This window comes from Papilio xuthus, unplaced genomic scaffold (genome assembly GCF_000836235.2).
Source record: "Papilio xuthus unplaced genomic scaffold, Pxut_1.1 DF827542.1, whole genome shotgun sequence".
In the NCBI taxonomy this organism is placed as follows: Eukaryota; Metazoa; Arthropoda; class Insecta; order Lepidoptera; family Papilionidae; genus Papilio; species Papilio xuthus.
In genome coordinates, this window is record NW_013531107.1 from 4,440,075 (window position 1) to 4,454,559 (window position 14,485).

Below are 14,485 nucleotides of genomic sequence, written 5' to 3' on the forward strand. Positions count from 1 at the left end.
AGGAGTTCACCGAGACCAATATAATTTGGAAAAGGGCCTAAAAAGAAAGTTTGGGAATTTCCGCTTTAGATGGATCCCAACGTCGTTAATTCGAGATCTTATTAGTTTTTAGATTATTGCTTTACGCTTTTATTTTAATTAGTAAACTCTGTCTAACCCTCTCTGGGTTGTCGGCGTGAGTGCTTATTTTGAGACGTAATTTCGCACCTTCCAAAACATCGTCAACTTTATAGTTCTCAACGACTTTTATTCGTCTTTTGAATGTCTTTCTAATTTTATTCGCTTTCTGTTTTTATTGAATTATTAATCAATCTCTTGTTTTGATTTTAAACTAGAATTTCTGATGATCTTTTATAAGAAAATATTTTTATTTATAGGCAGCTTTGCTAATTTAAATTGTGAACTATTAAGAAACTCGTCCATTTGCAACAATAATCTTATAATTATTATAAAGTATGTATAAAGCAAGTTACCAATATTAATTATATATTTTACTGAGACTGTTCAATGTTTTGAAACCTATTTACTAATATTACGCTTTTATCCAACAATTAGCTAGTATTTTGTGTTCCAAATTCGTATTTAGTAGGAAGAGGTCTAATAATTAAACTTTCTTACGTATTCAAATGTATGAGATTTATTTCGATTGTGTAAAGAATTTTGATTTAGACAGCTGGCTGTTTTATTTTCCTGCGACTAGACTATCGCACTAACATTTTATATGTCGACCTCTGACACGTATCATGTTTTTTTTTAAATAATTTGAAAGATTTTGTAACTAACATATTTTAACGTCGCTTAAACTTAATTATGGGATGATTGTGATGTCGGCAATAAAATTTTGCAAAACTATTTAAATTGTTTCAATATTATTTATAACTATTATAGTTATCGCCCATGACTATCCGCGCGGAATAAAAACAATTAGTAGCCTGTGTTCCTGCAGGCTATGATCCGTTCAGCCGTCCTGGAGATACCTTCAAACAAGCATCCATCCATCCCTCCAAGCATTCGCTAATATTAGTAAGATAAAACAAGTTTTTAAAAAATAATTTAGTTATAGGATTTTCTACTGTTACTACTGTACTGTACTCTCCACTTATAAATACCAAAAGCACGTTCTGAATTACATCTAGTTATTTGTGTAGGAACAGTACAACTAAGAGTAAACAATTACGTGATATCCGAACCTATGTGGAATTTAAGTTTTTCGCTTTACAATGTCCACAAAATGTAACTCCTCATTGCATGAATCAATTTATAAATAAAGTTTATTGTTAAATCCTATCAATTATTATTGTATAAATTTCTTAATTAACAAAGTATCATAAAAGACCGAAAAAATTAATGGAATGTGGAACTGAAAGTAGTGTTCCCTATTAGGGCATTCTTGAAGTTCACCAGAGTCCATTGATCTAAGAGAAAGGTACGAACTATAGGTAGAAGTGAATTTGCAGTACCTTTTTGCATGCATTGAAGGGGGATGACAAAAACTTGTGCTTGCGCACTCATTGTCGATTGAGGGTTTAAAAATTTAATACATAAAGGTAGAAAGCCTCATTTTAATTTGTGTACGATATTGTAGCAATAGGTGCATAATGAACAGTTTTTAGAGAAACTTAATTCTCATCATTGATTCACGCTAAACAAGTATTTTTGGAAAGTTAAGGCGAAAGTAAGATCCGTGTCATTTTAAATCAAATTTATTTTACAAGCAGTCTTTACATCTTAAACATTATACTGTACTTTCCCAATAACACCATTGCGAATTTCACAGCTTTGATTATTTTTAGATCGCTACGTTACGCCTCTCGGATTCCATCACACGGTTACTCTATTTCTGTACGTAGGTCAATGTCGAGCGTCGAACCCGCTGCAAGTTAGGTAAACTTTTCAAAGGGGGAAATAAAACTTCGGATTAAATTTTACGGATTTTTTTATGTATTTTTCTATCTTTTATAATTTATAAATGACCTAGTAAGAAAGTAGTCTTATCCGTTTCAGCACATACAATCATCATTCATGAGATTACAAAAAGATCCTTTGGCGAGTGCAGTACCGAGAGGCCGGCGGTCGAGGCGCGCCCGCGGCGCCGCGCTCCGTCCTGCCGTCACTATTACGATTTAATTACATAATAATATCTTACGTACAATTAAATTAACGGAGATTACAAGCCTGAGTTGAGCAGCCGGCCGCGGGTCCGGCCGGGCCGCGGGCTGCTGCGGGGGCGCGGGGGGCGCAGCGCGCTTAGAAGCACTTCCTGTGCACGATCGAGGGGCCGGACTCGTCGTACTCCTGCTTCGAGATCCACATCTGCTGGAAGGTCGAGAGGGAAGCCAGGATGGATCCTCCGATCCATACGGAGTACTTCCTCTCTGGGGGCGCAATGATCTTGATCTTCATGGTGGAAGGAGCCAGAGCGGTGATCTCCTTCTGCATACGGTCGGCGATGCCAGGGTACATGGTGGTGCCACCGGACAACACCGTGTTGGCGTACAAGTCCTTACGGATGTCGACGTCGCACTTCATGATCGAGTTGTATGTTGTCTCGTGGATGCCGCAAGCTTCCATACCCAAGAACGAGGGTTGGAATAGGGCTTCAGGGCAACGGAATCGCTCATTACCAATGGTAATGACCTGTCCGTCAGGTAATTCGTAGGACTTCTCGAGGGAGCTGCTGGAGGCAGCGGTGGCCATCTCCTGCTCAAAGTCGAGGGCGACGTAGCAGAGCTTCTCCTTGATGTCACGGACGATTTCTCTCTCGGCCGTTGTGGTGAACGAGTAGCCACGCTCTGTGAGGATCTTCATCAGGTAGTCGGTGAGGTCGCGGCCAGCCAGATCCAGACGAAGGATGGCGTGTGGCAGGGCGTATCCCTCATAGATGGGCACCGTGTGAGAGACACCGTCGCCGGAGTCCAGCACGATACCGGTGGTACGACCGGAAGCGTACAGAGACAGCACGGCTTGGATGGCCACGTACATGGCGGGTGTGTTGAAGGTCTCGAACATGATCTGTGTCATCTTCTCTCTGGAATGAATAGGTAAAGGTTAGATAACAATGTCTTTGTTGCGGCACAAAACAAATGAATATGAGAAGAATATCTTGTAAACCACTTTACCTGTTAGCCTTGGGGTTGAGGGGGGCCTCTGTGAGCAGCACGGGGTGCTCCTCGGGCGCCACACGCAGCTCATTGTAGAAGGTGTGGTGCCAGATCTTCTCCATATCGTCCCAGTTGGTAACGATACCGTGCTCGATGGGGTACTTGAGCGTGAGGATACCTCTCTTGCTCTGGGCCTCGTCGCCGACGTACGAGTCCTTCTGTCCCATACCGACCATGACGCCCTGGTGGCGCGGCCTGCCTACGATCGAGGGGAAGACGGCGCGCGGCGCATCGTCGCCCGCGAACCCAGCCTTGCACATACCGGAGCCATTGTCCACCACCAATGCGGCTACTTCCTCGTCGCACATGTTGAATTAGTCTGCAAACAAAATTTTTTCCAAATTAAAAAATTTAAAGTAATTAAGTACATATCTCTAAAATATTCTTAAATTGTTTAATATTAAACATAAAAAATGTAGGTCTAATTTGCAGTGGGCGAGCAGGCTGCCATTTTGTTCCCCGTTAAGATGGTAGGCGAAATCGCAAATCGAACCAAATAAGGTCGGGTCTAATGAGAGGCCACGAGGCGTGGGTACGTGGCGTGGTCGACATACAACTTCACGTAATAATGAAAAAGCTGTCGAATGCCGCTTCGATTATTGTTGTATTCTTTTTCAATCAAAAAGAACTTGAAAATTTTGAAAGTTCAATGAATGTCTGCCTGAACCACGCCCTACCGCAACCGGCATCCCGGGGAATAGCATGCGGCCTGCACGGACCCAAAACCCGAGTCACTGACCCACACACTTATATTATCGCACTAATTGCTTTATCACAACCACAATGAGATTCACAATCACTAAATACCACAAATGCATCAACTTACTTTAAATTAAAGTCCTATTAAATAAATAAATTATATCGCTATTGCACAGCCTCGGTTCTGCTGCACAACGCTACAACTCGAGCACACTACGTGGAATGTCGGCGATCGAGGCAAACCGAGTATATATGAGGTTGGTTATCGGGGCTCCCCTACCCGCGACCGCGGCGAGCTCTTCACCAATCAGACAAATTGTGAGTTTTCATGACCATATATGGTATTGCGCCGCAGGGAGCCTGCGCGTCCCCTCCGCCTCCCCCGACCCTCGCCGCCCTGATAGCACGCTGCTTGATAACGAGACCCCGAGTCTGCACCGCCTCACTCATATTAAAATCCCTGATCCCAACCCAACAAGGCAAAAACCGGGCGGTTCTCGAATTAATCAATACATGCTAATTTCGATAAGAATTTATTTTAAAAATAGTTGATATCAGCAATATTTTATCAATCTAAATATTAGCTAACTTAACATTTTATAATAGCGAAGGTATACCACATAATAGTATTTATTTACTTAAAAAAACATTGGTAGCCTTGTATTGAGGGCATAAGACGTCATTTTTTCCTTACTTAATACAAGGTGAATTCCGTTAATAAAGATAAAATTCGTCATTTTTAAATTTTGAGAAGCAAAAATAGCTTACCAAACTTAGTGAGAACAAAAAACAATACTAGAGTGATCAACGGTTTGCAAGAAATGCCGGCCGGTTTGTGGCAGTTGCTCGCTCGATATGCGGAGGTCGATCCGCTCCACTAGCAGTCCGCCACCGCCGCGCTACAATCGGCCCAGAAGACCCCTGAGGCTGTTAAATAATTTTAAAATTTAACAAAAGCTCTAAATAGATAATTCAGAATGAAGTTATCAAATATCGCCACTAACATATTTTGTTGACATATGTCATAAATATCCTTTTAAAATTAGAATGTTTTTTATGGACTCCATCGACCTCCCTACTCGCCGCAACCGACGGTTTTACCATATATGGGTATAGGGAAAATCCTGAGTTCTGATTGGTCAATGCGACAACGGTCATTGTACGTATACGTAGCGCACTCAAACATGAACAAAAAGTTTTCGTTTGTGTTGGTATCTAGTAACAAAACGATTCATTCAATACGTTATATCTTTCGTAGTTGAAGCGAGGCTGTGTTAATAAGAAAATATTATGAATGTCGCGGTCGTGTGGGGCCACAGAATTGTTATCGTACTTTTTATTTTGTTCGGATAGTAGATATCGTTCGCCAAATTTGCAGTCAGCAGTGATCTTGATTGTAATCACGTGACACTAGCATATCTTTCTACGGCAGATAATTGCATTTATGCGGCGCCTTCTTTACAAAGTTAATGCATTGTAGTAGCATACTTCAAAAACTAATCAAGTTCTTAGAATATAGATAGAAACGATATTTACGTAGATCATCAAAGGTTGACTTAGACATAAAACCTAAGGTAATTTGAAAAACATCTAAGATTTCGAACTTATTCAAGTACTAAAAACAGTTAAGTATACTTTTAGTATATTTATTTATTTATCAAGTTAAAAAAAACACCCAAAGTTGTTTTATAGCATAAATATCAATCTTTGCATACCGTTGATTAGAAAAAATCTAATTTTTTACTTCATAATGGAATAATGTGATTTTGTAATCATTGTTGGCTGTCTTATGTATTGTGTTTACGTTTTACGTTGTAAGTTGTAACATTTTAGATGAATAATCCACGGAGTATTTATCGGATATTGAACGGCTGGAATTGTCTGCGTCGAATCATGCATGTCTGACTCACGGTTTGAGTCGCGCATGCGTACTACGAAACTACGACCGCCACTCAAATGATGAGTCAAAATAGCCCTAGTACGGACTGTGGGGACCCAGAATCAACTACCACCTCCGTTTCCGAATGAAGAGACCGTAATGTGAGGTCAGGGACGTTGGATATATTAAATCCAACGGACGTAAGGCAGTACGTGAAGGAAATGAAGACTAGAATGCCATTTTAGGATCTTTATAACAAACATACAGACAGAAATCTTTTGGTACTGGCTAATTTCTATGACAATACCGTAAAACATTGTTATTCTTTCAGACGAGCAAAAACGTCTATTGCCTCTCTTAGAACAAAGGCGCTATAATAAACAACAATAGACTAAACAAAAGCAAGTTGCATAGTCTATGTCCAATGTCAGGGATGGCGCTAAAGATTTTTAGGTAAAGTGTATGAAAATACAGTAAGGAATAATTGTCACAACTATTGAACAAAGAGTTCATAATCTGAGTTTGCTAGTTTTTATAGAGCTTAGAAGAGACTGGGGCTGTTTGTAAACATCCGAAAAAAACATATGGTGCCACATCCGTTGATAATTCTGCGAAAGTTATTCTGACTCATTGGCAATCTTAAAAAAAAAAAGATTTCTGTGTCTCATACCAATGTTATGACAAATTAAGTAAACAGAAGTATAATTGAAAGTAACCCAAACAGATACGATCTTATGATACTTGGTAATAAAAAATAAAGGGAAAAGAGTGACTTTAGTTTCCGTTCGAACGATAGATCAGTTGATGACTCACGAAGGAAACTAAATACAAGCGTAGAATTATAATAAACGCTATTGTATTGTAAAATGTATTCGGCGACAGAATAACATATCAAGTTGTTGAACTGAGTCATTAACATGTGCATTATCTTTGATGGCGCTGGTGTGCGGCGACGCCTTGACGACACTTGCCATAATATTTATTTTGTAGTCGGGACATGGATGGCTGTATGCATTGTATTTCTGTGCCCTTGGGGAGGTAACAAAAAAAAACTTAGGACTGCATTTTTAAACACGTTCCGTTTTTGCTTTCGTTGTTCTCTATTTTTAGAACCTGTTTAGCTGTGTGATTATGGTTCAGTTTTGTAGTAATCATATTTTAATCTATGAAAAGCAGGTATGTTTATCATAACTTAAATATATTGATTCAAAAAATTGTTATCCAATTTTTCTATGGAAATGACAAAAAATAGTTTTTAGTTCATTACAATAATTCATTTAACTTCCTAGCCAGACATCCTATGCGCCCTGCGCAGGAGTTCAAAGTTAACTTGGAAGAAATTTCTAGAGGGATCATCCTGAATATAATATGTAATCTAGCTGTTTTATAAATTTAAGCTATGATTGTAGTACGACGAGGTTAGATAGGAAAGCATAAGTAATAAGCAGTGAGTCTATCTTCAAGATAGCAAATTATTAAACTACGCGTATAGTTAAATATTCTTGCTTGAATAAATAAATTGCAATTCCAGCTACGTCTAGTCGTGCTGGCCGGGGCGTTCACGTAGTGGCGCGGGCGGGGGAACGGGGCGGTGGCGGGTGGCGGGAATCGATCGTCGCCCGCGCGCCGCGCCCTTGACCCTCGCGTCTCTCGCCACTCCGGTGGCCCCTTCGTGAGCTAATATGTATATTTATATATATCTACGCGGGGGAGTTATTTTCAGAATTTTGCATTACATGCCTATATAATCAGGTTTATGAAATGATAATTTTTTAAAGCTTCAACTGTTTATATGTACTATCCAACTGCTCAACAATCGTCTTTATATGCTATTCAATTTCCATACAAATTTAAAATTTCTTTATGCACGGTATTTTTTTAATGATCAGAAATTAAAAAAATGGTTTTATACAATACCTTTACGATCTTTAATGTATGGTTATTATTATTTTTTACTCGACAGTGATAAAGTTTTTTTACAAATGCAAAATTTGAACAATACGGTAAAAACATGGACATAATATTTTTTACCAAAAACTACTATGAGGCCGTAGCGGGGGAATTGCTATGCCACTTGGCTTTTTTCAATAGAATGCGGGGGTAACTTTTCAAACGATATCTTCGTGTTTGCGCGCGCGCACACTGGTATATTGACCAATAGTTTTTTAGGATATTTTTAATGATGTTTTTCTTTTTTTCTATTACATAAATATGATCAATATCAGCAATGGATGACGCTATATTTTTACTGGTAATTAAAAAATAACTCTTTATACAGCCAGATATATCCATAGGTTCTTGATATTGTTTGTGTAGTTAGAAGTGTCAATTCGCACTAATACGTCTCAATATATCTGTAGGTATTCAAATGTCAATTATGGAAAAAAGTTACAGTAGAAAGCGGCAAGAATAAGCCATCATGTGACTTGACTGAAATAGCGAATATTCGCAGCGCATTAACATCTGCATTGATTTAAAAATAGATGCTTTACCTACCTTTAACAGACAGAGGTCAGACGGTCGCGTTATATTCTCTTCCTATACGTGCCCTCCCCATCAAACAACATTTCTTTCCCATCCTTTATTAAAAAAGATTAAAAAACAGTGGTAAAGGAAAGAAGACTGAGGAGGACTGACACACTGGAGAGACGGAAGGCGAAATATGTAGGTACTTCCACTTTTCAGATAATAACCGTATGTTGAGAACACAAGTTACAAGAATTCATAAAGTTACCCGGTCCAAAAGTTTGATGCATTGTGAATGATATCTAGATTCTGAAATAAGAAACTCTCGCAAATCGATTGTATAACAACATCGATTCTTCACTCGGATATATCATTTGTATGTTTTCTCTCGCAACGTTACGTATAGTTTACGTCGTATTAGTAACTACGACCTATTTACGTATCGTAAACAGTATCGTTGCATCATGACGTCACGTTGACTAGACGTAACGCAGACGATGTGGGCGTGTCCCTGCTAATTATAAAACCCCGTTCCCACTAGTCCAGGCCAAATAAAAATAGATATGCTATTTCCGTTTCGCGTGTTCGTATAACGAAAATATTTATAGTTGCATTGAAAACGTATTGCTATCAACGATAGTATGTGTTAACGGACTAGCTAGCGCTATCGGACAGTTGTAAAAAATCTTACTTCATCATCATCAGCTCACTATACGTCCCCACCGAGGGGCACGGAGCCTACCCTAAGATGAGGGTGATTAGGCCATAGTCAACCACGCTGGCCAAGTGCGGGTTGGTTGACTTCACACATATCTTTGAATTTCTTCTGAGATATGTGCAGGTTGCATCACGATGTTTTCCTTCACCGTAAGATCGTCGGATAAATGTGCATATTTAAATCGGAAATCGAAAAAACACATTGGTACATGGCGGGATTCGAACCCAGGACCAGCAGATTGCAAGTCAAGGGCTTGACCACTGGGCCACCGACGCTCCTTACTTCTAAAATCTTATTTACTTACTAATATTATGAATGCGAATTTTTGGATGGAAGTTTGTTAGGTGGTATCTCTAGATCGGCTGCATGGATCTCGCTGATATTTGACATAGATTTAGACACAAGGAGACAAGGCTAATAAATAAGTTTCTTTTAACAAAAATCAATCAAAATTCGAACGGAAATTTTCTTTTTTATTTAAAACATAGGTACTTTTTCTAATAAATACAACAATATAATATCAGTTTGAGCATATTTCTAATTTTCTGCACCATTTTACAAGCAACGTTAAGAAATGTGGTTTTTGATTATTTTATTGTTATATGTAAAAAAAGTGTCTTGACAGACGGACGGACGGACAACAAAGTGATCCTATAAGGTTGCGTTTTTTTCCTATGAGGTACGAAACCCTAAATATCATGAAAATATACTTCTAATATACAGCTAAGTCTGTACGTAAATGTTGGAAACATCGCCGTTATAATTATTTAAATTGTTAAGATATGTAGAGTGTGAATGAAACTAATTAATTTCATAGTTTTTAAGATGTGCGAAGAGAGTTTACATTCACATGTAAAAAAGTTTACGTTCACTTTTATATACATATAAAAATATGCGCTTTATGTACGAGCGAAAGTGCGACGATCATTCCAAACGACTTGATAAATATTAAATTATGCAAATACATAGAGTTGTAAAGATAGAATACATTATAAATGCTTTATGCGTTCAAAACTAACGCCTATCTTTATCTTTTTAAGAATATTTAGAAAGCATACGGTTTTAATTCTTCGTCAGAGAATAAGGAAATGACATCTCGTTAAATCCAAATAACAAACAGACTTAAATCCTTGATTCAATGTTTTTAATCTTTCTAATATTGTAAATGATAATGTTTAGATGGATTGATGATCCAGACGGCTGAACATATTTTGATGAAGTTGGGCATAGATGTAAAACATAGTATGGAGGAACACATTGCTACTAATTAAGTTTTTTTTTTATTCTACGCGGACTAAGTCATGGTCGCCAGATAGTCTATGAATAAAATGGAAAATGTTTGCTACATTTATTAACAATCATGTACATAATGCGTTAACAATTTATACACTTCTATTTCTTTACCGGGGATGCCAAGTTCATTTTATTTCAGTCCAGCGATCGAATTCGGCACTGGATCGCAACTTGTCACTAGAAGACGTCAACGGCTTTGGAATGAGCTATGTGGATTCCAGTGTCGGTTTACATTTTTCCAGTTGTAATTCGATCGCTGGACTGGAATAATGTAAACTACTAAGCAGCCCTTAGAATAAGAATGGGTGCAGTACCGCAATAGCGCCGCCACGCCCAACGATGAGCCATTAGCAATATTAAATGCGCACAAAACAGGAACATGTTACTACCTAGAAATAGCCTCTATGAGGTTCCCTATTAAAACTTTATTCTCTGTTGAGTCATGAAATGCTAACGCTAACGTCCCATGTCAAAGAGGAATACGGGAACAGATTACAGACCGTATTTATTGTACCGTTTTTGGGACAGAAAAAGGTGAAATGTATTCATCCAGGATTGTTTTTTCAATTCCCCAGGTAGCATTTTTTCCTGTTGTCTTTTTTTGATATCGTAAAATACAATAATAATTAATTAATTCAAATGTTATTAAGGAAAACCAAACATATAAAGTATTTGTTTATAAGGATATTGTCATTTGTTGTACGTTTATTAAAGGAAAATTGAATATTGTCCTGTATATTGCTCTAAATAGCCTAATCAAACCATGTTACCAATTAGTAAATATTCATATTTAATATAAAATCGAACACCATAATATTTAATTAAAATATACATACGAAATTGCTTTTACGGGTATTTCAAATCGATCCGCCATTTTGTATTATATTGTTGATTTATTTGTAAGGTAAAAGAATCTTAAATCAAACGTAAATAATCTATTTTTTAAATATTAAAAGTAACACATTCCACGCCACTACGATTTTTCAATAATAAAGTGAACTCGCTAAGCGAGGCGGTGTCACTGAACGTGTTAATAAAAGATTCAATATTTTTTAAATGAAATTAACATAAAACACAACAGATTAAAAACAAAATTACCTATTTTATTTTTAATCTGTTTTAGATTAAATTCCAACGATTACTCAATGTTTGCGCAGCAGTATTTATCCATAACCAGTGTCGGTGAATCACATATTATCAAGAATTGTATGACTCATGACTTTAATATTTATTAATGTTACTTTTGTAAAAAGATATCGTCACAGTTTTAATATTTGAATTTCGAAGTCTCCAAAAAATATCTTTAATTAAAACATGTTTTCATTCTAAATACGGACTGATTTAAAGTTTTTTTTACTATATCTATGTTTATTAGTGTAATTTTAGCAAGTTTAGAATTACAATCCTTTATTGGACACGTATTTCATTAGTGGAATCTCATGTGAAGTATTAGCACGGGGTGGTAGTGGTCGAAAAATAAAAGTAAGTGTTCTATTGACATTGTCTCTTAGGGCGTTGACCTTAACCTGTGTCATAATTAACGAAATTTAATAAAATTACCTTAAATTATTTAATTGTATATACAGTAACATTGTAATTTGTCTGATGTTTATCAGTACCGTATTATTTTAATGAATGCAATGCATTAATAAAAACGGACCGTGGTCACGCTTTGATAATACCATGTGCTAAAATATGATGAGTTTTGTGAACCGTTTGTATGTCAGAGACCGTCCCAAACGGTACCAACACCTCTCACTCCACGGACACAACGGAACATCTCCGGGTACAAGAAAACTACATATTTATACCGGTATATAAATTATTTTTTTTATTAAAAATGTTGAGGTTAGTAACGCTTAATAAATTAATCAAAAAGTCATTTGTCAACAACGGAAGCAAAAGCTATCCGTATTGTTTACGTAATATGCATATTACGTTACCTTACGACCTATTTAAATACTGCTCTTACAATAATATATTACAAGCGTAGTTTGAGCCCGATCGCGGTCTCTGTGCAGGGCGTCATTAGGAATAGTCTCATTGGGCGATTAGAATTAGAAGCACTTCCTGTGCACGATCGAGGGGCCGGACTCGTCGTACTCCTGCTTCGAGATCCACATCTGCTGGAAGGTCGAGAGGGAAGCCAGGATGGATCCTCCGATCCATACGGAGTACTTCCTTTCTGGGGGCGCGATGATCTTGATCTTCATGGTGGAAGGAGCCAGAGCGGTGATCTCCTTCTGCATACGGTCGGCGATGCCAGGGTACATAGTGGTGCCACCGGACAACACCGTGTTGGCGTACAAGTCCTTACGGATGTCGACGTCGCATTTCATGATCGAGTTGTACGTTGTCTCGTGGATGCCGTTGGCTTCCATTCCCAAGAACGAAGGTTGGAAGAGAGCCTCTGGGCAACGGAACCTCTCGTTTCCGATAGTGATGACCTGTCCGTCAGGTAATTCGTAGGACTTCTCGAGGGAGCTGCTGGAGGCAGCGGTGGCCATCTCCTGCTCAAAGTCGAGGGCGACGTAGCAGAGCTTTTCCTTGATGTCACGGACGATTTCTCTTTCGGCCGTTGTGGTGAACGAGTAGCCACGCTCTGTGAGAATCTTCATCAGGTAGTCGGTGAGGTCGCGGCCAGCCAGGTCCAGACGGAGGATGGCGTGTGGCAGGGCGTATCCCTCATAGATGGGCACCGTGTGAGAGACACCGTCGCCGGAGTCCAGCACGATACCGGTGGTACGACCGGAAGCGTACAGAGACAGCACGGCTTGGATGGCCACGTACATGGCGGGTGTGTTGAAAGTCTCGAACATGATTTGTGTCATCTTCTCTCTGGAATGAACAGGTAAAGGTTAGATAACAATGTCTTTGTTGCGGCACAAAACAAATGAACATGAGAAGAATATCTTGTAAACCACATTACCTGTTAGCCTTGGGGTTGAGGGGGGCCTCTGTGAGCAGCACGGGGTGCTCCTCGGGCGCCACACGCAGCTCATTGTAGAAGGTGTGGTGCCAGATCTTCTCCATATCGTCCCAGTTGGTAACGATACCGTGCTCGATGGGGTACTTGAGCGTGAGGATACCTCTCTTGCTCTGGGCCTCGTCGCCGACGTACGAGTCCTTCTGTCCCATACCGACCATGACGCCCTGGTGGCGCGGCCTGCCTACGATCGAGGGGAAGACGGCGCGCGGCGCATCGTCGCCCGCGAACCCAGCCTTGCACATACCGGAGCCATTGTCCACCACCAATGCGGCTACTTCCTCGTCGCACATGTTGAATTAGTCTGCAATACCAAAATGATAATGAGAATTAGAATCGCAATAATTTATAACATTTATTTAAAAAATAAAAGAAATATTCGCGTCTGTTGCATAGAAACAGATTAATGAAATTGTATAAAGTTGATTAACTTATCGCGGTATGATTCACAGAAATTGGAAAAATTCCGCATACGTCTTATCATAAGAGATAAGCAAATTTTACAAGATCTATGGCGTGATCGTTGTTATGCTGGCCACATATAATTTTTATGAAAATCACAAAAAAATAACTGGGTTGGGATTTGTCGTACTTTTTGCATTTAATGTTAAAAACTTTAATCAATCTACAAGTAAATATTACGCAAAAATATAAATCACATGCACAATCTATTCAATATACTATAATTATCGAATATTTTTCGAATGCTAAACTTTAATGAATTTAAAACCGTCCGACCAACAAACTAAAAAAAACAATTGTTTCACTTCACTGAATTATTACGTAACCGTTCCGAATTACGTAAAGACCATGAAAAATCACAATTACAAACCGTATTGTTGCAAAAACTTTCCAACACTGTTATTGATTCTTTGAAAAAAAAAACCTTAATATTATTAAATAATATTAAACAAATAAAAACTTACTTTTTATATAAAATAAATATAGGAACTATAAAACGAGACCGGTTGTCGGGTCCAGCACACCTCACTAAATGAGGAACGTCGAGCGAGGATAAAGTATATAAAACGCGTCTTATCACAAGTTCATGTACTATCGTCTACAAAAGTGCCCCCCCTCCCACCAAACCAGAGTTGGCTGTTTCGTGACCATATATGGTAAAGGTGCTGCCGTAGCCATGCGTATGATAAGGCGATGCCTTGATAAGCTGATAACATTATCAACGCTATCGCGTTGTAACCGATCGCGCGGCTAAACAGCCACGTATATCCGCCAATCTTTCTGGGAAGCATTTTGTTTGACCGAAATCGTTATTTATGTTA

General features: G+C 38.6%; 2 protein-coding genes across 3 annotated transcripts; both read right to left on the reverse strand.

Annotated features, from left to right (window-relative positions):
• Positions 1 to 1,918: 1,918 nt before the first annotated feature.
• LOC106118913 (actin-5C) lies at positions 1,919 to 4,101 on the reverse strand. 2 transcript variants are annotated; one of them, NM_001311803.1, is given in 4 exon segments: positions 1,962 to 2,084; positions 2,248 to 3,028; positions 3,120 to 3,480; positions 3,988 to 4,029. In NM_001311803.1, coding segments are annotated over 2 exon segments (1,131 nt in total). In that variant the 5' UTR covers positions 3,470 to 3,480; positions 3,988 to 4,029; the 3' UTR covers positions 1,962 to 2,084.
• Positions 4,102 to 12,054: 7,953 nt separating this feature from the next.
• Positions 12,055 to 14,171, reverse strand: LOC106118914 (actin, cytoplasmic A3a). The gene is given in 3 exon segments (NM_001311807.1): positions 12,055 to 13,054; positions 13,146 to 13,506; positions 14,129 to 14,171. Coding segments are annotated over 2 exon segments (1,131 nt in total). The 5' UTR covers positions 13,496 to 13,506; positions 14,129 to 14,171; the 3' UTR covers positions 12,055 to 12,273.
• Positions 14,172 to 14,485: the final 314 nt, after the last annotated feature.

Coding starts and splice junctions, on each gene's coding strand:
- LOC106118913 (XM_013313675.1), bottom strand. CDS start 3,469: ATGTGCGACGAGGAAGTAGCCGCATTGGTGGTGGACAATGGCTCCGGT. Junction 3,029..3,119: donor CTCAACCCCAAGGCTAACAG/GTAAAGTGGTTT, acceptor TATTCATTCCAG/AGAGAAGATGACACAGATCA.